Here is a 26,223-nt window from a genome sequence, read left to right as displayed (position 1 = left end):
TCTACGACAAAAATTGTACGAGCTAGGGCCAAAAATGTAAAAAAATTTTGTTTTTTGCGCTGTAGCGCCACCTTTAGGCCGATTTGGGCGAGACTTTGTCAGAACGTCCCCACGGGGAGCTCTACCTTTTGCCCAAGTTTCAGCTCTCTAGGCCTTACGGTTTGAAAATAATAATAATAATAATAATAATAATAATAATAAAAATAATAATAATAATAATAAAAAAAATTACAATAGGGTTTCAGCGCTCTGCACGATCAGTTTTAGCGGAAAATAATAATAATAATAATAATAATAATAATAATAAAAAAGTTTTAGCGGAAAATAATAATAATAAAAATAACTGCAACACTGTTATAATATTCCACTCGTATCCTGTAATGAGAAAGCTGACAGAGAGAATAAGTTAAAAGCTGCCTTTATATATTAAATCAATCAACACTCAGAGTACAACTGTGAGGGAAATACATGAATGGGTTATAACTGAATAATGAAGAATGAAATTCAATATTAAGATATTTAGATTTTAAGATATGAGGATTTTAAACACTTTATGGTTTGTTTTGGACACAAACTCCTCCTTGTCAGGTGACACATGAAAGTTAAACTATTACAGCAGGTTTTGTCATATGAGGAAGTAAACTACATTAAGAGAGAAAAACACAGTGAGTACCAAGATTTCACATCATATTTGATAGTCAAAATCAATCCTGACTGATTTAAAGTGAAGTATAACAATAAGTCGTATCAGATATTTTGGAAGTAGTTTAAATTACATTAGGAGAGCAAACACAGATTCTGTAAATCATCAGATTGAACATTTACTTTCATTTTAACACAGTGCTTGTCTGAATTTGTTAAACTATTTGTGAATAATCTGATTCTGTGTAAATAATGTCAGGATAAACTTGTTTTTTCAAGTGTGCAGGTCATTACTGTGGACTGACTGATGAGACAGAGGTGGATTTGAGAAAATTAAATGCTGAGATGATTCATAACTCACTCTGTGGATCAACATCTGTATCTGTTTTTAGATGAAACCATGACCTCCAGAATGAATCTCTCTGAAGAACATGAAACAAAGATAAAGACAGTCAAGAGGTGAGAGAACTTGAAATGTTTCACATTTTTAATGTTCAGAAACAATAAATACATAATACAATATCATTTTCATTTATAGTCTGATTCAGGGGGGTGAATCAGATTTACACGAACACATCAATGTGTCTGTGAGGAAAAAACAACCGATGGATCTTTCAGATCTCTGTAGAGATGAAGACTCTTCTGTTGAGTCCATATGAGATATTATGAGTGTCATATATACTGTAGGTGTAGTGTATTATAGACATTGTCATCAGGTGTCCCTGTTACTGCTGGATGTTTCTGTTTCTGTCTTCATCTATATGTGTGTATTGGTTTTTTTATTCTATAATGCTTGAATGAAAATGTCACATGTGGCAGATTCCTTTTATTTATAGACAAATAATACTTTCATCTTTTAACTCTCAAGTCACAAAAGACTCCTCAAGTGAAAGAGATGAACATTTCAGTGAGGTTGAAAGAGTAAAGGTGTTTCTGTCAGACCAGTGTGAGATTTTTTGAAACAGTTTTTATTGTTGTTATATTTTAGTCTGCGGCAGAATGAATCTCCTGAACCCAGCTGTGTGTCCATGAAGAGTGACCGGTCAATGGGTCGTCCAGTTGATTTCAGTCTGGGAGCCACAACTTCTGCTGATCTGAGGTGATGTTTAGTTTACAATATAATTTTTTTTTTTATACAACAAACCAATTTTATTACCAACTTTTTATGAACAACAACCATTTAAAAATATTATTTTAATGATTATATATATATATATAAGATATATTAATTTATGGATGTGTATTAATACATAATTACAAAAATATTCAATGTTTGTTTAACTACAGTCAAAAACATGAAGGACCAGAATCACATACAGCAAAGAAGAACTTAGACTCCATTTTCAAGGTTGGTTTTGTGTGTGTGTGTGTGTGTGTGTGTGTGTCCCAACACAATGACCCTCTGGGTAATAACATTAAGAAATGAAGAAATTTGTAAAATCCTCTTTGTAATAGTCATATTTACTTTCCTACACACGTAAGATAATTTGTAGGCCACTATAAAGCAGATCAATGACCACTAAAGTAGAGAAGATGAATCCATATGTAACCTGACTGCTGCACAAAGATGAACATCAATCTAGCAAACAGACAATCCAGTCAAACTCCCTCTTTTAACCTCAGTATCTGTAGACGCTGATGTTTGAGCATACAGTCGAAGTTATTATATAGGTGTGATATAATTCAGTGATGTTTGTTAGTATTCATGCCTTTGACAAAACTACAAAAAAAAAAATAATAATAATAATAATAATTCTTGACTCTAGTGTATTGATTCTTTGGTTCATCTTCTCTGTATTGTTTGAATATTCACTATGATTTCAGGAGCTTGAGCACAAAATAATTTCTGAGTTAAAAAGTTTTAAGAGACTACTGAGTCCAGATTACCCAGAATGCTCTGAAAGAGACCATTATGATGATGAGGGTCATAACAGAGTCAGAGAGGGGCTTCTGAAGATCACACTGATCATCCTGAGGAAGATGAACCAGACAGACCTCGCTAACACACTACAGACCAGTAAGAGCTCTGGATCAGCAGATTATAGCCTGTATTTTTATTATGAACCTTCTGTCTTCAGTTAGTAATGTTGATGAATGTCATGACACATCTAACATATCAAACCTAAAATACATTTCTAAAATATTGATTATTAAAATTATTTCCTTTGCTCAGAACTGATGCCTGTGTATCAACAAAAACTCAAATCCAGACTACAGGACAAATATCAGAGAATCAGTGAAGGAATGTCCAATCATGGAGACTCAACACGTCTGAATGAGATCTACACAGAGCTCTACATCACAGAGGGAGGGAGTGGAGAGATCAATAATGAACATGAGGTGAGACAGATTGAGACAGTGTCCAGGAGACCAGAGACACAGGAAACACCAATCAACTGCAATGACATATTTAAACCCTCACCTGGACAAGACAAACCCATCAGGACTGTGCTGACTAAAGGAGTCGCTGGAATTGGAAAAACAGTCTCTGTGCAGAAGTTCATCCTGGACTGGGCTGAAGGAAAAGCCAATCAGGATGTTCATTTCATATTTCCACTTCCTTTCAGGGAGCTGAATTTGATACAGAAAAATCTCAGTCTTGTGGATCTTCTAAATCACCTTCACACTGAAACCAAAGAATTTAAGTCAGCAGATTATGATGATTACAAAGTCATGTTCATATTTGATGGTCTGGATGAGTGTCGACTACGTCTAGATTTCCAAAACAATCGGAGCTTGTCTGATGTAACAGAATCAGCCTCCCAGTGGATGTGCTGCTGACCAACCTCATCAAGGGGAATCTACTTCCTTCTGCTCTCCTCTGGATCACCTCTCGACCAGCAGCAGCCAATCAGATCCCTCCTGAGTGTGTCGACCAGGTCACAGAGGTACGAGGATTCAACGACCCTCAGAAGGAGGAATATTTCAGGAAGAGAATAAACGATCAGAGTCTGGCTGATAGAATCGTCACACACATCCGATCATCAAGAAGTCTGTTCATCATGTGTCACATACCAGTCTTCTGCTGGATTTCAGCCACTGTTCTAGAGAGGATGATGGGTAAAGCAGAGAGTGCAGAGATTCCCAAGACTCTCACACAAATGTTCACACACTTCCTGATCTTTCAGACCAAACTGAAGACACAGAAGTATGATGGGAAATATGAAATCGATCCTGATCAGGCTAGAAAGACTATTCTGTCTCTAGGAAAACTGGCTTTTGAACAGCTGGAAAAAGGGAACCTGATCTTCTATGAGAAGGACCTGAAAGAGAGCGGCATTGATGTCAGAGAAGTGTCAGTGTACTCAGGAGTTTGTACCCAGATCTTCAGAGAGGAGTTTGGACTGCAGCTGGGGAAGGTGTACAGCTTTGTTCATCTGAGTATTCAGGAGTTTCTTGCTGCTTTATTCAAGCTGCTGTCCTTTTCTGAACAAAACACAGGACGGATGAATGAGTTCAGATCACCAATGACCAGTTTACTGAAGGGAGAAGTAGACAAGGCCTTACAGAGTGAGAACGGACACTGGGATCTTTTCCTCCGGTTCCTTCTCGGTCTCTCACTAAAGTCTAATCAGACTCTTTTACAAGGCCTCCTGAGAAAGACACTAAGCAGCTCTGATATCAATAAGGAAACAGCTGAATACATTAAACAGAAGATCAGGGAGAATCGCTCTCCAGAGAAATCCATCAACCTGTTCCACTGTCTGAATGAACTGAATGATCGTTCACTAGAGCAGGAAGTACAAAGATACCTGAGCAGAAGAACAACAATAAAAAGTTACAGTTGGCTGAGCAGAAAAGATTTCAGTCGTCTCTCTGGAGTCAAACTGTCTGCTGCTCAGTGGTCGGCTCTGGTGTTTGTGCTGTTGAACTCAGAAGAAGAGCTGGATGAGTTTATACTGAGTAAATATGATCGATCAGAAGAATGTCTCCTGAGGCTGCTGCCAGTGATCAAAGCATCTAGAAAGGCTGAGTGAGTATTTTACAGTGTCTTTGTTTTATTGACTTTATTGTATACAGTAGGCCTTTGTTTCTCTACCATGTTTCTGTATATTTTGAGGTGTTTCTTATGTGACACACTGAGCTAACATCATAGAGTGCTCTACTAATGACCTGATGAGCTGAATCAAGTGTGTTTGATAAGAGAGATTCATCCAAAATGTGTAAAGTTGAGTCTTCAGGAACAGGGTTGTGACTCTCTGATACTACAAATATTGGATTGTAGTGATGTTACGAATGACACTGAAGATTGGATGTGCGTATCACGCATGCGACACAATTTCTAATGAAGCCCCGTATCGATCGATGACAAATGAAGCCTCACTTTCTGTCCAATCACGTGAACGATTCACTTCTCGTGTTTGAATGTTTGAACCGGTTCGAACCCCCAGATCTTACTTTACTAGGAAGTTTTTATTCAGACATATTCAATTATATTTTTAAGTACCCAGTCACACAAGAAATATGAAGAATACTAATTATTTCAGGAAGATTAAATATCTGTCATAAGCAATTCATATATGTGTACATTATTCATCAAATTGTAATTCGTACTGGCATTAAATGCCACAGTTTAATAGGTAGATGAATTTATCAGAGACAGAAATTCAACACATACTGTTAGGCTTTTATTTATGCAGGTAACATGTATTGATATATGGATGTGCGGTGGCTGCTTTTTTTTTTTACTAACCACCAGATGGTGCTGTTTTTGACCCCTCGATGCTTCAAATCTTTTCCCCCTAACTTTGATGTAAATAAATTGGCATTTAGGGCTGGACCAGAATATTCGATTATTGGAATATTCGTTCGGTGGGTTGGCATTCGATTTAAAATTTTAAGATTCGAATATTCGTTTTTTATTTTTTTTCATACACCTGGCATCCTCCCCTAAACGGTTCTCATTCCCGCTTGAATATGAATGGAGAAAATCAGACTGCTTCACCACCAGCACAGAGAAAGCAAAGAAAGAGATTGAGCAATATTTGAGAGACAGTACTAGTCGGGCCCACTTACATGGTGGAAGCAAAATTATGGCTGTGACTGTCGCAATGACAACCTCGCAAATGCATGCAATAGGGTAAAGCTGGTCAAGCCCCAGCAAAAATAATTACCATGAATGTGTCGGGGGAAAGGTAAGGAGATATTCGAATAATTTATTAATAAACTAGTATTTGTGGCAAAGATGAAGATCCTGACTCACCATCTGCTCAATGGACGCGCCTTTAATGCCTGAATGCATTTTTATGGTTAGGCCCATAGCTAATGAAAGAGTTTTGTTTTGAATTTGAATTATTTCGTTTTCTAATCGTGTCTGAGGCAATTGCGTTTTGGTAATTTTTTGTGCAGCGCTCCTGTTCAACATCAGAAAGCGTATCCTGTTTGTTTTCTTTAAAAGCACGTTTTGTTGATAATGTGAGTACACACAAACTAAGGTAGACCCTTTACAGTTCCGGATGATATATTACTCTTACCTTTATGAGCAAAAATTAAGTTTCACATCGCACCGGCGCCTCCATGTCCTGCATGAATTATGAAGCCCGCTTCAGCTTTCACTCTCCACACAAACGACTGCATATGCGCATAATAGCATACATTTATCTAGGTTAAACGATTAAACTAATATTGTGATATGCTTTAAGTTTTTTATATCTATGGATTTTTAAATCGTGATGACTTGAGAAGGTTAAATTCATCTGTCTGCCGCTGGCCGCTTGGTCGATACTTTAAAAAACAAAAACTTGAATTCAACAAATAAAAAGTGTTCCAAATATATTTCTAAATTAACTTCATAAACGAAAGAAACGAAAATAAATGTAATCACTTTACGAATAAAAACAGCAGCTGTGTAATGGGGAAGAAAAAGAGAAAAAAGACCGGTTTCTGTCGGACTCGGGCCAGTAACGTTAATTCTGATGAGCTGTCGTACGGTCCGGGCGAGGTTGTTGGGAATTTTTGCAACGAATGTTTGTTTAATGGCCTGTTTAACATTTTTATTCAGGCTACTTTCTTATTTAAATGTATTATTTCTTTGATTTATGTTAGCGTTTTGTTGGCTGCTTGTTCACTAACGGAAGTGCTAAAATAAACACGCACGTTTGTTAATAATGTTTGAGCCTCATTTATTTTGTGTTTCAAAATTATATACATATGTATTTTATATATAGGCCTATTTACACAAAAGTTATATATAATTTATATGTATATTTATTTATAAATCATTTATACAAACATAAATATATATATAAACACCGTGCCATTTTTTTCGTTCTTCTTTTATGTAAATAGCCTCCCTCCGAAGCTTCGACTATTCGGTGTTGATTACTACCGAAGCTTAGAAGCTCAAAAATGGTATTCGGACCAGCCCTATTGGCATTAAATATAAGTAAAACTAAGATTATGTTATTTGGGAGATATAAAACAAATCCTCAGATTGAATCAGAGGAAAGACTCAGTGCTTCACGAGACTTCATTTGCCCATCACTATTGGATTGGGATCAATCTAATAATACACACGTATAAATAATTTTATTACATTAAAACTGTAGACAAAATGCATCTTAGTAAAACTGCAGAAAAGTAAAAAGTTTTACTTGATTCTCCTCCGATGTTTCTCCGCTCTATTTCCAGATTATTTTCTACACAGATTATATTCTACACATCAAACCAGTATTAACTAAGAAATTACAAATATTTTTCTTGTCTTGCCCAATCACCCCACTTTTCAGTACATCTTTTATCTCTGCCCCTACCAACCCATCTTTAATTAATTCTTCCATCATTTTTCTTTTTTAATTTTTTATGCAATAAATGAACAATTACAATTACAAAAACAAAAGAACAACAATGAGGGTCACATACAGTAATCCAGAGCATATTATGTTGGTTTATAGGATTTACACCATGAAAGAGTCTTGATTGTGAAAGAGTTCACATACACATCAAAATCTTTTCTGAAAATTAAAAAGTAAGGGGTTTTCTTTGAAAACTTACATTTATGAATGTAAAATTTTGCAAGGAATAGCAATAAATTAATAGTAAATTTACAGTGAGAAGGGTCTACATTCAAAGAGTAACCAAAAAACACAATTTTGGGAGATATACAGAAGTTTGGAAGTAAATATTTTTTAACAAAATTAGAAAAATCAACCCAAAATACTTTACAATAAGCACAGTCCCAAAATAAATGATTGATTGTTTCTTCAGACTGAAGACAAAAAGAGCAATTGGGGGAAACACTATTATTAAATTTAGCAAGTTTGTAATTTACCGGGTAGCAATTATGGATAATTTTAATAGAGACTTCAGCAACTTTATTAGTTAAGAAAAATTTCTGTTGAAGAAGCCAAAACTCTTCCCATTGTATATCACTAAATATGTTTTTCCAAAAGCTTACACAAGCAGGTAGAGAAATCTGAGATCTATTAATAATTGAACAAATGTCTTTGTTTGACATGGTATTGAGAAGACTTTGGTTAACAAATAAGTTAGTGTTATCAAAGATTGGAGAGACTAAAAAACCTTTAGGGCCACACTTGACTAAAGGTATAATACAATCAGGAATTGCACCAAAAACAATGGCATATTCTCTTGGGGACTGGAAAAGAAAATTCTTGCATAAATTGTTTATAAGTGAAAAGCACAACACAATCATCTAAAAGCTGACTAACTAAAAGTATATTTTTATTAAGCCAATTAAAAAAAAAGAGATTTGTTTTTATATCTAATATTTTTATTGTTCCAAATAAAATAACCATGTGGAGAAAAGTTATAATTATATATAAGTGACCAACTTATTAAAACCCGTTTATGAAAACAAGATAAAGTTAAAGGTATTTTAGAGATGTCAAAGTTGCAGCGCAACAAAAAATGTAAACCTCCAACTGAATTAAATATATGGTTTGGAATAAAATTCCAGCAGGACGTGGGGTTGTTTAAAAAAGTCTTTATCCATTTAACTTTAAACTAATTATTAAGAGTGGAAAAATCCACTAACTCAAAACCCCCCATAGCCCGATCAGCATAACGCTTTTTTAATTGAGTTTTAGAATTTCAAACAAAATCAACTATAATTTTGTCTCGTGTTCTACAAATTTCCACAGAAACATCCAGTGCCAATGCAGGATAGAAAACCCGAGATAATCCATCTGCTTTAGAAAGCAACACTCGACCTGTTATTGACAGATCACGCTGTAACCAAGAGTTTCATTTATGTCGGACAGAGAGTATAAGGGGTTCAAAATTAAGCTTTGATCTCTTTTTCTGATCTTTACATATAGTTATACCTAAATATTTGACTTCAGATTTTTACGTCAAAAGTTAACATCAGTAGAATCTTTTACAGATAAAAGTTCACATTTATGAATATTAAGACATAAACGAGAAGCACAGAAAAAAAAAACTTGTCTCTAAAAAAAAACTTGATCTTTATTTTGTGTCATCACCAATTGGCTTATTAATATTGGATTTGCCACAGAGATAACTTTCAAGTGACTATTTTGAATGTGGATGGCTAAAAGGAAGCAGAAAAAGGCGAGACAGGGCAGCCTTGACGGACGCCTCTATCTGTGTTAAACCTATGAGTATCACCATGTTGTAATTTAATTGAAGCATTGGCATTACTGTACAAAGTTTGAATTGCATTAATAAAATTAGGGCCAAAACCAAAAATACTCAAGGACTTAAGAATAAAAGGAAATTCAATCGAATCAAAAGCTTTATAGAAATCAAGAAAAAGCAGAAAACTGTCATCCGGGATCAGATCGGAGTAATCTAAGATATCAAGAACAAGTCTAATATTGTTTGAAATAAGTCTGTCTGTCATAAAGCCCGACTGACATTCATCTATTATGTCATCTAGAACACATTTAATTTTCTTAGCAAAAATCATGGCTAGTATTTTGTAGTCATTATTTAAAAGACTTATAGGTCGCCAGTTTTCCAACTGAGAGAGGCCTTTTTGAGGTTTAGGGATCAAATTTATAACACGCTGGGTCATAGAGGCGGGAGAAAACCCTTTTTAAGACTTTCTAAATAAACATTTAAGAGAAACGGTGAAAGATAATTTGAAAATTTCTTATAAAACTCTGTGGTCAAACCATCATTTCCAGGTGACTTATTTAGTTTTAACTTATCAATAGCCTCTGAAATATCTTTAATTTGAATAAGAGCTTCACATAAATTCTTGCCGTTATCATCAATTTCAGAAATGAGGTCCGTATCAAGGGAGTTAAAAAATAAGTCCAAATTCTGTTGAGAGTATCTGGAACGATAAAGGTCTTTATAAAACTCTTCACAATAGTTTGATATTTCTTTATAATTCTTTAAAACCACTCCATTTACCTTAAGGCTACTATAGAATTTAGATGATTTCACTGTTTCTCTAATCTAAAAAAATAGTTGGAGTTACGTTCTCCCTCCTCCAACCACCTTCTTCTCGAGCGAACAAAAGCACCCTTTGCTTTTTGTATATACAAGTTATCTAATGAATTCTGACGTTCAACCAATTCTGATTTCTGATCAACAGATAAATTGTCAAATGAAACACTGGAGAGGCAGACAAGTCTTTTAACAATATCAAGTTCCTCTGCTTTATATTGTTTAGCTTTTTGAGTTCCAGCTTTAACTAAGATTAATCTAATATTATATTTTAACAGCTCCCAATTAGAACTAAAATTATCCTCGGCTTGAGCTTTAAGAAAAAAATGAATCCTAGATATCACAGACAGACAAATTTCTGCATCCTCTAATAAAACAGAATGAAGTTTCCAGTATGAGTTATATGTTCTTGAATAAGCAGATGGTTATCAAAAGACAGAATGATGGACTTATGATCAGACAATGGAGAAGGCAAGATTTCAGCCTTAGTAACATAATTGGATAAAGAGTCCAATATTAACCAAAAATCAATTCTAGACCTAAGTGAACCAGAACTGTTAGACCAAGTAAACTGTAAAACATGAGGATGTCAAATGTCAATTAGGCCAAATCAGGAGATCAAACCACAAAGGCCTGATGAACTATGGGAAAGTCTAGGTGGTGATCTGTCCAAATTATTATTTATAGTTTGATTAAAGTCTCCACCCAAAAGAATAAACAAATTAGGATACTTAGATTTAAAATATTCTAAATGAATTTCTATTGAATTAAATAACCTGAGGTTATTTTTTGTGGCATTAAATCCATAAATGTTACCCAGGACAAAAAAAAGATAATTTAAAGTAACCAATAAAAAAAGAAAATGGCCTTCAGGATCAGATATTGTCTCTATTATCTTCCCCCTAAACTTGTGCTTCAAAGTTAAAAATTAGAACCACATGAAGAAAATAACTCATCACCCCATTGTGATTTCCAAAACTTAAAATCACTAGAATTTGCATGTGACTCTTGTATAAAACAAAAATCAGTATTAAGTGATTTGGCATATAAGAAGATAGCTTTGTGTTTAACATCACTACACAACCCTCTTACATTAACTGAGCAAATAGAAAAATTTGGAAACATTGGACAATGTGACACCAGAACTGTAACAACAAGTGAGTCAGACCATGAGATCCTTAAAGATTAAAAGATAGGGGTCTTTTCAAGAAGAAAAAAGTAAAAACTAAAAAAAAGTAAAAACTAATTAACAAATTATTATTATTAGACAATAATAATATTAATAATAAAACTATTTGAAGAAGAATAATGATAACAAATAACACTGAATATTAGCATTTAACGTTTGTTAGGCTAGTTTGTCATGGCCACAACATATCAACTCGTGGGTACGTGATAATACGCCGTGGCCACAAGTTATTATTTCGTGGGAACGTCATATTAACTCGTGGGAGCGTGATAATATGTCGTGGCCACAAGATGGCAGTGTATACATAGTTATACGGCATATATCCACTTCATCACTCTGCTTTGCGTAAAACGAAACTGAAAGCAAAACGCGCACGCGCATTCAAAGGCAATTTTAATACCAGAAGTTTAGAGAGCGACTCCCCAACGCGCGAAAATTGGACTACATAACATATCTAGACTGTTATTAGTATGTGGGCTATAATAGGTTGTGTTAGTTGTCTATAGCTTTGTATCATACTTGAGATCTCTTGACTTCAGGTTCTGAATAGTTTTGCCGACGAGGAATTTTTACTGGTGCAGATTAAAGGGTGAATATAACATATTTCATTTCGGCTTATTGATAAACTATTACACTTTATTTTATTATAGTTAAGGAATAAATCATTCACGCAGTTTCATTTGAAACACAATGAACACAACATGCTCATGTATTATCACCAACTGGGGTAAATACATTAATAAAGTAAAAACTTCACTGGCATAATTGTCAGGCGTTTACAGTATTTGCAAAATATTTTAGCATATTAATAATATTAGAATAATTATACATAAAGTTAATTAAAGCACTACACGAACTGAAAGGGAAATAAGCATATAAAACAATAAATATAGCCCAAAAATATAGCCCTAACCAGTTAATATAATTATTATAAAATTAGGCCTATTGTATTAGCCTACTGTTTAATAATAATAATATACAAATATGAAATATAAGGAACCGATCCGTTAACAGGCAAGCGGTGCTCCTGCAGCCAAAATACTGCCACTTACGTCTCTTTGCGTCAGGCGCCGCCAGAGATAAAAATATGTTATGTCCTTTAACCAGATTTTTAACAACAAATAGAACATTTGTCGGTAGTGTTGAAAACGACGATCATGTAATGGAATTCCCCTATGATCAATCAAAAAAACTTTACAGAGATGTGCCTGACATGAAGTCATAATCCCATGAATAGGGACTATGAATTATAAATAGAAAAAACACATATAATACATTGCTGTTATGTTTTGTTTATTTTTAATGAAATCAAATGTGACCTTGTTGTTTGCAACTATGTTTGCAACTTTGTCTTTCCCAAAACAGCACAAATCACTTCAGGCTTTTTCACACGGGACGCGGCAGTCGCGAGTGTCCAGTTCATTTTCAATGGGAGCGGCGCGGTGGCGAAGCTCCAGTGGTGCTCCTGCACCCAAAATCCTGCCGCTTCCACGAACATGGCGCTTCGCAGCAGGCGCAGCCAAAGATCATTTTTTTAAATCTTTTTGTGAGCGGCAGCGTCCGCACCGAGACCGCGCCGCGAGCACCACATCAACTGCACAAAACGCTTCCACTACGAGAGAAGGCAGCAGCCGCGCGGCGATTCCTGCATGTCATTACACTGTGTGCAGAATTATTAGGCATGTTGATATTCTGGTCATATTTTTTTTCCAAACACATTTTACCAATTCCAAACCACATCAGTCTTAATAACTACTGTTAATTTTGTATTTAATCATTTGTAAGTGATATATAATTGTCCGTGAAGGCTGGAAGTGAAAAACTCCTTATATTCAGGTGTGTGTAATTATTAGGCATGTTTTCTTTTACAGATAAAATGAGCCAAAAAAGAGATTTAACCCAGACTGAAAAGTCCAAATTATTAAATGCCCATGAGAAGGATGCAATACTAATGCATTACAAGAATTTGCAAAGTTCAGGCTTGACCATTGGACAGAGAAATGCTTGTTGAGTCTGCATGGTCAGAAAAAACAGGTGGAGAAGAAAAGATGCATGTTAACTGCAAAAGAATTAGGAATTAAGGTGAAGAATTAGGTGTGACACCATCAGGAACCGTTTAGTCTCCAGCGCCACCATTTTCCAGAGCTGCAACCTACCTGGAGTCTTCAGAAGTACAATGTGTCAGGTTCTCAGAGACTTTGCTTGGTAAAAAATCCTGAAAAATGCCCCTGACTTAATAAGAATAACAAGCTGATGTGTTGTGAAATACATGAAGACAGTTTTTTATAGGCTTTATAGACAGATAAGCTGAGAGTGACTCTTGAAGGACAAGCATCACACTCTCTTGTACCTCTGATTCAAGAATTTATCTTCCAAAATCTGGCAGTAAGTTTTGGGAGTTCATTTTGGTCCATCTCTGCAAGTCAGACTTTTCAGGATAGGAGACTAAACATGAACTCCCAAAATGTACTGCCAGATTTTGGAAGATAAATTCTTGAATCAGAGGCACAAGAGGATGTGATGCTGGTCCTTCAAAAGTCACTCTCAACTTATCTGTCTATAAAGCCTATAAAAAAACTGTCTTCATGTATTTCACAACACATCAGCTTGTTATTTTTATTAAGTCAGGGGCATTTTTCAGGATTTTTTACCAAGCAAAGTCTCTGAGAACCTGACACATTGCACTTCTGAAGACTCCAGGTAGGTTGCAGCTCTGGAAAATGGTGGCGCTGGAGACTAAACGGTTCCTGATGGTGTCACACCTAATTCTTCACCTTAATTCCTAATTCTTTTGCAGTTAACATGCATCTTTTCTTCTCCACCTGTTTTTTCTGACCATGCAGACTCAACGAGCATTTCTCTGTCCAATGGTCAAGCCTGAACTTTGCAAATTCTTGTAATGCATTAGTATTGCATCCTTCTCATGGGCATTTAATAATTTGGACTTTTCAGTCTGGGTTAAATCTCTTTTTTGGCTCATTTTATCTGTAAAAGAAAACATGCCTAATAATTATGCACACCTGAATATAAGGAGTTTTTCACTTCCAGCCTTCACGGACAATTATATATCACATATAAATGATTAAATACAAAATTAACAGTAGTTATTAAGATTGACGTGGTTTGGAATTGGTAAAATGTGTTTGGAAAAAAAATATGACCAGAATATCAACATGCCTAATAATTCTGCACACAGTGTATCTTCACAAAATGATCTTGTGGCCACGACATATCATACTGCCACGAGTTAATATGACGTTCCCACGAGATAATAGGCTCGTTTGAGATGCGCCCAGCCTCGCCTGAACTGTAGGCGAGAGTAGGCGCCTGCAGTGAAGGGAGGAGTGAAAAAAGCGCAGTCAAGACTGACAGTTCTGAACAGAAACCTACGAGATCAAAGGCTGATATCGCGTTTTTTACACTCACGTGCTGTGTTGCTGATAAACATGGTATAATTTCAGTTTCGTTGCTTCTATGTGAAAATAAATACGATGCACAAGACACGCAAAGTGCTTGCTATTTAATTCCATACTAAAGACGTATTTATCATTCATTTTTTACTTTAATATAAGCATGTATTTTAGATTTTTATAGGAATATTACAACAATCACATATCACACACAGAGATCGCACTGTCATATTGTGAATATTCATACAGAATTTAAACCATAACCACATGATATTAGATAAAAAATAAAACATTTTAGAAGAGAACGCGACATCACAGTTGTTTGAACCAATGAGCATTAAGCTGTGTCGTCAGCCAGTCGTTTCCCATTGTGCTTTTGGTCAGTGGAGAGCTACTGCGCCCGACTGCTCAATCCGACAAGGCCGCCTTGCTGTCGCGAGAGTTTTTTGGCACACGTCAGCATCATGTCACTTTTCTAACCGGCATGAATCTTGCGTTGATCACCGGTGATCGATTGTGCGCAGATTTTGCTCATCTCAAACGAGCCTAATATCTTGTGACCACGGCGTATTTTCACGTACCCACGAGTTAATGTGACCACGGCAAAACTAGTCTAAGTGAACCAAATCCCTCTTGGTCACAGTAAATGCTTCGTTCGACTTTTCGTGGATCATCTACTCTTCCCTGTGCATAACCTCTGACCTACTTTCTGTATGATCTGAATTTCTGCGCTTTGAATTTTGAACACTGAATTTGATGTTCCGAATTTTTCTTCATCTTGAAAACTTGAAGTTGTATTTTTAAAAACTGAATATTTGAAGTCTTAGAAATCAGAACAAAAATCTGCTGTTTGAAAATACATGTCTATTTGAAAATGTGCGATTTGAAAATTCAGTTGTTCAATTTCAAATGTTCAATATTCAAGTTTAAAAAAATCGAATTCAGAACTATGTCAAATGCCATATAATATTCAGTTTTGTTAAATAACACTTGTAAATAATTCAAATTTACACAATTCACATTCAAATAGTTTTGTCATAATATCAGCTCCATACATGTGCACGAGAAGCTTTGTAAAGGTGTAAATCGCATTTCAAGCGTAAGAAAAAAATGATTTGCAGCATTTTAGTGTTACTTCACTGCAAAAAGAGATGTTAAAAATGACACGTTGTGTAGAATTTTAACACATGTATTGAGTGTGCTCAGGGACAACACATGTTGTGTTGAATTTAACACAACAGATGTGTAAGCCATTTTAACACAAAATTGTGTCAGGTAATTAACCTCTCAAATGTGTTATTTTAACACATTATGTGCTGATACAATGCAATTAAAATGTCCATTTTAAAACTACTTATTAATGTGTTAATATTAAAACTAAGAATCTGTAATTCTAAAACATTCAAGCAAAACAGACAGATTGTAAGAATATTAGGCATTTAATCAAATGTAAATAACAAATAGAACATTTCATCAACGTTATGAACAGCACATTTTTAGAATAACATTTGTCATTGTAATGTGTCAATGTAATCTGTGGCATTTTTTTGTTGGATCTCTCTGTGCTTGCTGTAGCTAAATACACATCACAAAGAGTTAAAGAGTTAAGACTTAGAGTTAAAAATGTATTCATTTGTGTTCAGGAGAACACAAGTCTCACTAAGGGTGAGCAGTTGTAACAGAAATTACATTTCTGGGTGAACTATATTCTATAAGGTTAAGGCAAATTTTCATTATTATATAACACAAGTGCACTATAGCTACAGCATACAGAGAAAACTGTTAACACACTAACGCATGGTAGAACATTAACTGAAACAACAATTATACGGTACACAGTTGAGAGAAACATGTCTCATAACAGGACTGAATTCATCTCAAAGTTATATACTCAAACATATAAGATGAAACATTTTAAATCAGACAACATATCTACACACCTTAAAATAGTGACAGATGACTATAGCTCTTAAGCGGATTGTATTCTATACATTTTGCAGTAAATTTGTCTCAAAGTAGGTTATTAGAATACATAACTGAGTTTGAGTTTATTAGTAGATCATGTTATGGATTAAATCTTAAAGGCATAGTTCATCCAAGAATGAAAAATCTATCATCATTTACTCACACTCATGTTGTCCCAAACCTGTAGGAGTTTACTTCTTCTGTTGAATGGATGTTGGTTAACAGACAATTGACAAGTACCTATTGGCTTCCATAGTATTTTCTTGCTGCTATACAATTCAATGACATCAGCTGTTGGGTTACCAACATTCATTAAATAACTTTGTGTGTGTGTTCAGCAAAAGAAGTAAACTCATACAGGTTTGAAGCAACATGAGCGTGAGTAATTGATGATGAAATTTTCATTTTTGGGTGAATTATCCCTTTAAAAGGCAAGACAATCTAAAGTCTGGCTGTCCGCATTCTAGAGAATTTCAATAATCTTGTACCTTGGGTTTACATACAGTTCATCTGTACTGAAACTCAGCATTATGTCTAAAGGTCTTCCATCTGCTGCACTGGTCAGGCTGAACATTTTATATTCTTTAGTTTGCTCTACCACAAATGTATAAAAATGGTCATCAAAGTATTTGACTTTTAAAATTCGTACAAACAGCAGAATTGATACATTATCAGCCTGTGGGATAATGTGAATAATTTCACCAAACACAGGCTCTCCTTTACAGTCAATCTTAAGAGGCAGCACAGAGCCAGTTCTGTAAGTATGGCCATGCACACTAACAGTGTGAGTGACATAGACAGTGCTGTTCAAAGTCAAGTCATCAGAGGTTGATCTCAGATTGTCCAGCACAGCATCAGCTTGCTTCAAAGAGCTGATGGTAACAGGGTATGCATTTGTAACACTCATTTTTACAGAAAAAGTGTCACCCAACCTGAAATGATACATTTGCTTGTTTGCTTGTACAAACTTGATGTTTGTAACTCATAGAGGGCGGGAGAATACCCTGTTTAAGACTTTCTAAATAAACATTTAAGAGAAACGGTGAAAGATAATTAGAAAATTTCTTATAAAACTCTGTGGTCAAACCATCATTTCCAGGTGACTTATTTAGTTTTAACTTATCAATAGCCACTGAAATATCTTTAATTTGAATAAGAGCTTCACATAAATTCTTGCCATTATCATCAATTTCAGAAATGAGGTCCGTATCAAGGCGGTTAAAAAATAAGTACAAATTCTGTTGAGAGTATCTGGAACGATAAAGGTCTTTATAAAACTCTTCACAATAGTTTGATATTTCTTGATAGTTCTATTTCTCCCAATTAGAACTAAAATTATCCTCGGCTTGAGCTTTAAGAAAAAAATTAATCCCAGATATCACAGACCGACAAATTTCTGCATCCTCTAATAAAAACAGAATGAAGTTTCCAGTATGAGTTATATGTTCTTGAATAAGCAGATGGTTATCAAAAGATGATGATGGACTTATGATCAGACAATGGAGAAGGCAAGATTTCAGTCTTAGTAACATAATTGGATAAAGAGTCCAATATTAACCAAAAATCACTTCTAGACCTAAGTGAACCAGAACTGTTAGACCAAGTAAACTGTAAAGCATGAGGATGCCAAATGTCAATTAGGCCAAATCGGGAGATCAAACCACAAAGGCCTGATGAACTATGGGAAAGTCTAGGTGGTGATCTGTCCAAATTATTATTTATAGTTTGATTAAAGTCTCCACCCAAAAGAATAAACAAATTAGGATACTTAGATTTAAAATATTCTAAATGAATTTCTATTGAATTAAATAACCTGAGGTTATTTTTTGTGGCATTAAATCCATAAATGTTACCCAGGAAAAAAAAAGATCATTTAAAGTAACCAATAAAAAAAGAAAATGGCCTTCAGGATCAGATATTGTCTCTATTATCTTACCCCTAAACTTGTGCTTCAAAGTTAAAAATTAGAACCACATGAAGAAAATAACTCATCACCCCATTGTGATTTCCAAAACTTAAAATCACTAGAATTTGCATGTGACTCTTGTATAAAACAAAAATCAGTATTAAGTGATTTGGCATATAAGAAGATAGCTTTGTGTTTAACATCACTACACAACCCTCTTACATTAACTGAGCAAATAGAAAAATTTGGAAACACTGGACAATGTGACACCAAAACTGTAACAACAAGTGAGTCAGACCATGAGATCCTTAAAGATTAAAAGATAGGGGTCTTTTCAAGAAGAAAAAAAAAGTAAAAACTAATTACTAATTATTATTATTAACAATAATAATATTAATAATACGAAGAAGATAATGATAACAAATAACATGTAAGCGTTGTGCAAGTGTACATAAGACTGTAAATGTAAATTAAATTTGCATGCACAAGAGAAGCTTTGTAAAGGTGTAAATCGCATTTCTAGCGTAAGAAAAAAGGATTTGTATCATTTTACTGTTACTCGTAAGTGTAATTCATGAATTGTGAAACTGCAGTTTCATGCTTTCGCAAAATAAATACGATCTGTATTCTTCTGACTTCCGTTTCTCCACGCTTACACTTTTGGCACGATTCTTTCACTCACTGAGTTTTGCAAGGATGATAAAAAAAAAGATCAAAAAACGTGGCATTTATATTATGCCTATATTTTCGCGCTGTCATTATTTTGCTACTTATGTTGTAATTGTAACTACATTGCTAGGCAGCGCCTTTTGCTCACTGAATTAGCAGTTGAGATTCATAAATAAAGTCAAAATTAGTAACAGAAGGTGATTTATAGATGCTGAAGAGGTTAGAAGCACTAAATGCCATTAGTCTGAGTCAACATCTGACGCCTCATCTGACTGTGATCTCATGTTTACATGTTTTAGTCTAACATTACTCATATTTTTCAAACTTTAGATTATTTCATTTTTGATTTGCCATTTCTATTGTTTATTGTTCGCTACTGTGTTGCCATTTAGTCTGCCATTTCCTGAAAAAATAAATAAATAAAAATAAACAAAACTCTGATCTATGGTTTAATGAATAAAACATTTTTTTTTAATTTTATTTTTTTATTTTTATTTGATGTTGTTTTCTTATTTAAATAATAAATTATATACAGTTCAATGAATAACTAATTAGGTGAAGCACTGCTTGAATTTATCATCGCATCATGCAGTGTGTTGAATCATTATCACACATTATTGTCTATAGGCTGTTTTAGTTATTTAAATAACATAAGTTATCTTATTATATTGATTAATGACATTGAATTATAATATTACATCACCCAAATATGTAGTTACTTCCTTTTAATTGTCTTTGTCAGTGCAGGCTTGTTTAGCTTATATTGACTGTTATGAAAAGTGACTGTAACCTGCATAAACAGACTTGAACATAAAACAACAGGACAAAAATATAGTTGATGACTGTACATCATTTTTTATGACTCTAGACACTTCTTTATGAAAACAGTGGCATAATACAGTGAAATAAAATGTTCTTTAGGTGAATCAAAACAGTAGTCATGTGCTTGGGTAAAATTTATCCGCTGGTGGTTTTAGGTATACAGCGACCCCTGGCGGTTCTAGTATTAAAGATGGCCTAGTATCCACTAGCAGCATAATTTATAATAATTTATAATAACATGCATACTTTCACCTGTCTGCTCATCAGGGATGACTCTTTTTTTTTTTTTTTTTTTTTTTTTAAACCAAACCAAACTAAAATTTGATTTAATGTAGTGATATATATATATATATATAGTAATATGTATTTTTTTTCACTTTAACATGTTGTAATTTAAGGGTATTTTACAAAATATTTTCAAAAATCTTTAAAAATGTCAAAGTATACAATTGAGTGTTAAATACAATAAACAGAGACATGGTCTGGAAAATTGTCAAATTCAGATTTATGTAGCTTTATTGTTATATTATAAAAAGGTTTTATAAAAAGTATAGCACTCTGATATTATAGTGTTGAGCATTGTCACATATCATTTTAACTGTAATGTTTAACATCAGCTATACATTAGGCTATATTATATGATATATGCATTTCAATGTAAAGCCAAACCAATCCAATAATGTTAACACCAGCTAGCAATTCAGGATGAACACATGAGAGTCTAGCCTAATGGTACACAACTTATAATGTATCATGTTTTAATAAAGTTATTTATTTATTTATTTTAATGTATGTGTACATTAAAAGTATCATTCCACCGGCAGCGAGAACTAAATGAAGATAAATGTTTTGTTGTGTGATGTGTTTATTGAACCAATCAGATAAGAGTAAATGGAGTCCGAGAGAGTCTCATTTGATTGGCTACAAAAAGGTGGTGGACCCACCCTCCCCCTCACGCCTGCAAAATAGTGATGGGACGGATCATTTTACTGACTCGGACCTTTGAGTCTTGTTCAGCAAAATGAACTAATCTTTTGAGTCATTTCGTTCATTTTAGCAAAATATAATAAAAATGTTACATGTTATCTCCCTAACACATCTACTGCTTACACAAACGTTGATCACACTACAAACAAGACAAAACTATAATGCTATAAGAAACAGAAAAGAGTAATTCATTGTTTACCTGGGTCTTTAGTCTATGATTAGCTCACCTCACCTCTTGTCTGACAAGTTTTCGGGTTTGAGTTACTCGTTCATCATGTGACAGCCCTATAAGCTTAACCTATGCAGTCTGAGCTGGAAAGAGAATTGATTAGTTCAACCTGAAGACTCGAACAGATGAACTAATTCCAGTACAGAATCTAATAGGATGTTGCGCATGCGCGACTGAACAAATCACTCCCCGAGACGACTCATTCATCCCGAGTCACATTAAAGAGTCGTTCAAAATGAATGAAACGTTCAAGAACGACCCATCACTATTGCAAAACTCAGTGAGTGAGAGAATCGTGCCAAAAGTGTAAGTGCAGATAAAAGAAAGACGGAGCTGTGCATATCAGATTATTTTGGGAACTTTGTGCCCTACATACACAACAAGTCATTCAGACATTTGTAACAGTTTGTTTTTTACACATACAGATTGGTTCTACGCAGTCAATCCGTTTTGCAGTTCTTTAAACTGTTGTTTTCGTGTGCAAATCACTGTTCACAGGCTTGCAGTGCTTGTGACCGCATTTTTGTGAAAACAACGTGCCGAAAGTGTAAGCGCGGAGAAATGGAGGTCAGATGAATGCAGATCATATTTATTTTGCGAAAGCATGAAGCTGCAGTTTCACAACACATGAATTACACTTACGAGTAACAGTAAAATGCTGCAAACCATTTTTTCTTACACTTGAAATATGATTTACACTTTTACAAAGCTTCTCTTGCGTATGCATATTTCATTTACGCTTACGGTCTTATGTACACTTGCGTAAGTGTACATAAGACCTTCCTTTATGGCATTATATTATCTCCATAGGATGTTACGTTTAACACAGAAGCTCCGAAGCTTGTATCAAAAAAGGACACATTTCACATTGAAGCACTGCATCGGAGCTTGATTCGTCCGAAGCTTCAATAATTTGAAAACCACGTGACTGCTTCAGTATCTGGTTCAAACTAATGTGAACCTCAGTGCCGTTTCCTTCACATTGTATTACACTTTAATGTATCAACATTGTTTATTTGTTTATTTTTTAATAGTAATTTATATATTGAGCTCAAAAATGAACTTTGCCCATGAAGTAACAGTCTAATGAAGTCTGAGGCAGAGTTAAAATAAACAGATCATAGATTTAATTGATGAATTTGTTTTATTTATTTTGCTTATTTTAGTGCTAGTACACCGACACAAATGAATGACTTTGACAATGATCATTATTTATATACAATAAAATAAAACAAAAAATCATTTGTAGATCCAGATGTGAAACCAGCAGCCGAGTTTACGTGAACTTAAATATTCATCTGTACCTCACATTAAACTATGAAACGGCTTCAGAACACTTGAAATATAGTGCACAAAAACTTTATTGAGCTTCGTAATGTTTTTGTGGCTTTCGTGAGGCTTAACAGTAACACAATAGTATATACAGAATATCAGATTTGGATGGGTCTCGTCTGACCAAATACCTCGATCCAGAAGAAAATGACAGTTTTGGAGTGATACCGATACTGAATATCGGATCGGCGCACCCCTAGTAAGGACTCATTTTGGCATCAAGTGAGGACTCCAGTTGGGCATCAATTGTAATCCGACTCACTTGTAACCTTTATTAACAAGTGTTTGTGCTGCACAAGTTGATCTTTGCTTGACCAATCAGTGGAAAGGTGTGTTTCATGTCCACCTACATGTGGAGATCAAATATTATCCATTTTCTATCAAGCCAAATTCAGAGTTTTTTTTTTTTTTTTTACAAAAATGAAAAAAGGTGCCGCTTTCTCATATTTCTGCTTTGAGTATTAAATCAGGAAAACAAATTATTGCAGGCTGAATACAAATGAAATGACAAAATCCTCTTCAATAGTCAAGGTTGAAAATTTTATAGTAATATTTATAGTAATAAAATATTTATTTATAGTAATAAAATAAAATAGTAGTTTTGGGAATATTTATAGGAATATTTGGGTCCTATTTGTTGAGTCAAATCTGAAGTCTTTTCAGTTTGAGTCTGAAGTCTATTAAAATGGGTCTCGACTCTGAGTCACTCTCTGTGCCTGGTTTAATAATTGATATCTATGACATGTATTACATCTGGTTTTCAGCAATTACAATGGACACATGAGTCAAGCACTAATAACTCATCTTTAATTTTCTATATATTCTCTGCAGTGTTTCTGGCTGTGGTATTACACAGAAAGGCTGTGCTGCTCTGATTTCAGCTCTGAGATCAAACCCTTCACACCTGAGAGAACTGGATCTGAGCCTTAATTTACCAGGTGACTCAGGAGTGAAGCTGCTCTCTACTCTACTGGAGGATCCACACTGTAAACTGGAGAAACTACAGTGAGTCTCATCACATCTCAGTAACTATAAGGTTTCAAGTAAAAAGCAAAATTACTTAGATATGTTTTCTATAGCAGTGGTTTTGATTGTTGTTCTCTCACACTCAGTCCAAACCTTTTTTTTTTTTTAATAAATGTAAATTAATTAATTAATTAATTAATTAATTGTGATCTTAATTAAGATTAATTAATCAATTAATTATGATATTTTTATGGAGCCTTTTTTCAAAACCAACCTTTTTTTTTTTTTTTTTTTTTTTTTTTTTTTTAATAGCTACAGTGACTGCTAGAATCTAGAAATGCTTCTGTCATTACTGCACACCAGTATTAGAGTACAATCAGGCTAAATACATGATTTGCATCCGAGTTTTCAAGCAAATGAATATTGAATGCAACTTCCAAAGGGAAAATATAGAAATATTTGAGGTGGCAACAATGGCCTCACCAGTATGGGGCAAAATGTCCACTAATATGTTTTGCATAATATCTAAGTTAATTCTAAAAAAAAAAAAAAAAAACCTTCAGCAATGCTTGTACCATATAATACCAAAATAATTTATGTATGTTTTGATTCTGATCATTTACTTTTATTAACTGAGTGAGTACATTGCAAAATGGATTTATTTAATTAAAAATACAGGTATGTTTTATTATAAAGAAAAAGATTGTGAAGGATTCTTACACTGCTTGAAGATCCCATAATAACGTAATATGACTTTACAGTATTTCAATTAAAAGATTGTTTATATCTTGTGAGTGGTATCATATTTTTAATATATATTTTTTAAATAAAATAATTATGGTGATTATCTCTTTTTTTACCCCAAATACCACTTTTTTTATATTCTTCAGTTATTGAAAATCTGTTGATTTAATTACATTGAATAAAAATATTAACAAGACTTTTGTTTCAAAACCGAAGCCTGTAATTTTAATGATTCTCATTTGCTACATAAGTCTGTAATAATTTCAAATGTGCCTTTTACATAGGTCCATCTTTAGCCCCATTGTAAACTACCACACACAAGTCACGAAATATAAATGATCAAATTGACAAATATTTCTCCAATTAATAAGTAACAGATTTACAAGTACTCAGTGGCACCAAGACTTGAATATTTTAATCTGTTTGAAGAGTATTTATATAAGAGGGGACAGCATTCATAAATGCTATTTTACCTAATTCTGTGTGAGAAAAGAAAAAAAAAAAGATTGATGTATATTTTACAAATTTCCCTGCCCTCTCAACCAACCCACAATCTTAAAAAAACACGAGAGTAATGTGTTACTCTTAATATGTGATGTGATCTGGGAAAATCAGTTGGATGTTGCACTGGGACATTTTCAGGAAATACAAAAAATAGATCAATGTCCTTTTTTATGTTGTTGTTGTCAAAAATTAGGATTTCATTACATTATTATTCTATAACATCTTGTCTATCATCTTTGAAAATATCTTGGCAAAATTCACTTAATTAGAGCAGAAAAATAGTGATTTGTTGCAGCAAGCAGAAATGACTGTCTTTCTCTTATGTTAAGAACGAGCTGCGGAGGTGCTTTCTTTTAACACCACAAAAACAGTTAACCTATCAAAATAAACCACGTAACATATTAAAGGTGTATCAATGCACATTCTGCACCAGTCCTGTGTAAACTACCGCATGCAAAGTTTTATTTATTTTTTAATATTGTGAGATGGCGGAGCGTAAGAGTACAACACAGTCTGAAGGAGCTGCTCACTTAACGATTAAACGCTGGTGATGCAGTATAGCGCTGCTGACAGACAGCTCTTGTTAAACCCGTGAAGTGAAAGTGAAAATCGTCTCACTTTAAACTCATTTTTCTCAAAATTACATTCCTGAAAATCATAACTATCAGCCAACTTAAGATAGTCATAAATTTTGTTACATTCAAGCTATGGACAAAATAAAAAAGGGCTTGAACCCAGCTTTCATATGGGATCAAAACCTAAACCTAAACTTTCCCCTAGATTATATCACATTATTGTCTATATAGCACTACAGAAGGTTTGAAGAATGAGAATGATAAACTAGTTCAGTATCGGGAATCATGTGGGTAGAGCATTTAAATCAGTTTCTTAGTTTGTGCTTGTGTTGGCAAGTTGAAATGTCTGTACCACTGATCCTGGTGTATAGAAAACATTTTGTTCATATAAACAAACACACAAACACACTCTCACCCTAAAATTCAATGAAAACAATGGTATCAAAACTTTGGTTCCCAACAGTATTCAAATATCATCTTTTGTGTTTCACAGATGAAAGAAGGTCATACAGGTTAGGAACGACAGAGAAGTAAATTATGACAGTTATTATTTTTGGATGAATGATTCCTTTAAGAATCAAACTGTAAATGATCAAATACAATGATTTTTACTGAATGTGCCACGCTGCAAAATGTTTTGCGAGAATTGTCACGTTCTCACATCGGACACATCAGATCACGTCACATCCCTATATATACTGTATATATAATTTTATATACAGCAAAAAACTATAATATACACTAATTTATAGGTAAAGCTGCTGCCAATTAATCACTGCAAACTGAATTAATTTTGGCTTACACTTGGCTTTACACTTGTATTTTGTTGTTCAATGGTCTATAAGTTTATATACAAATATACAATTGTTTTGGGCACATTCATTGTATTTGATCATTTACATTTG

The 26,223-nt window shown here is 34.1% G+C and overlaps 1 protein-coding gene across 1 annotated transcript; it reads left to right on the top strand.

Annotated features, from left to right (window-relative positions):
- The first annotated feature begins 616 nt into the window (after positions 1-616).
- LOC127160669 (NLR family CARD domain-containing protein 3-like) lies at positions 617-23,553 on the top strand. The gene is given in 9 exon segments (XM_051103325.1): positions 617-665; positions 922-1,101; positions 1,181-1,296; positions 1,630-1,741; positions 1,930-1,990; positions 2,467-2,659; positions 2,816-3,405; positions 3,408-4,615; positions 23,361-23,553. Coding segments are annotated over 8 exon segments (2,517 nt in total). The 5' UTR covers positions 617-665; positions 922-1,042; the 3' UTR covers positions 23,539-23,553.
- Positions 23,554-26,223: the final 2,670 nt, after the last annotated feature.

Source organism: Labeo rohita, unplaced genomic scaffold (assembly GCF_022985175.1).
Source record: "Labeo rohita strain BAU-BD-2019 unplaced genomic scaffold, IGBB_LRoh.1.0 scaffold_422, whole genome shotgun sequence".
Lineage (NCBI taxonomy): Eukaryota > Metazoa > Chordata > Actinopteri > Cypriniformes > Cyprinidae > Labeo > Labeo rohita.
The sequence above is the reverse complement of the archived record's forward strand: the minus strand, read 5'-3'. Positions and strand labels throughout refer to the sequence as shown.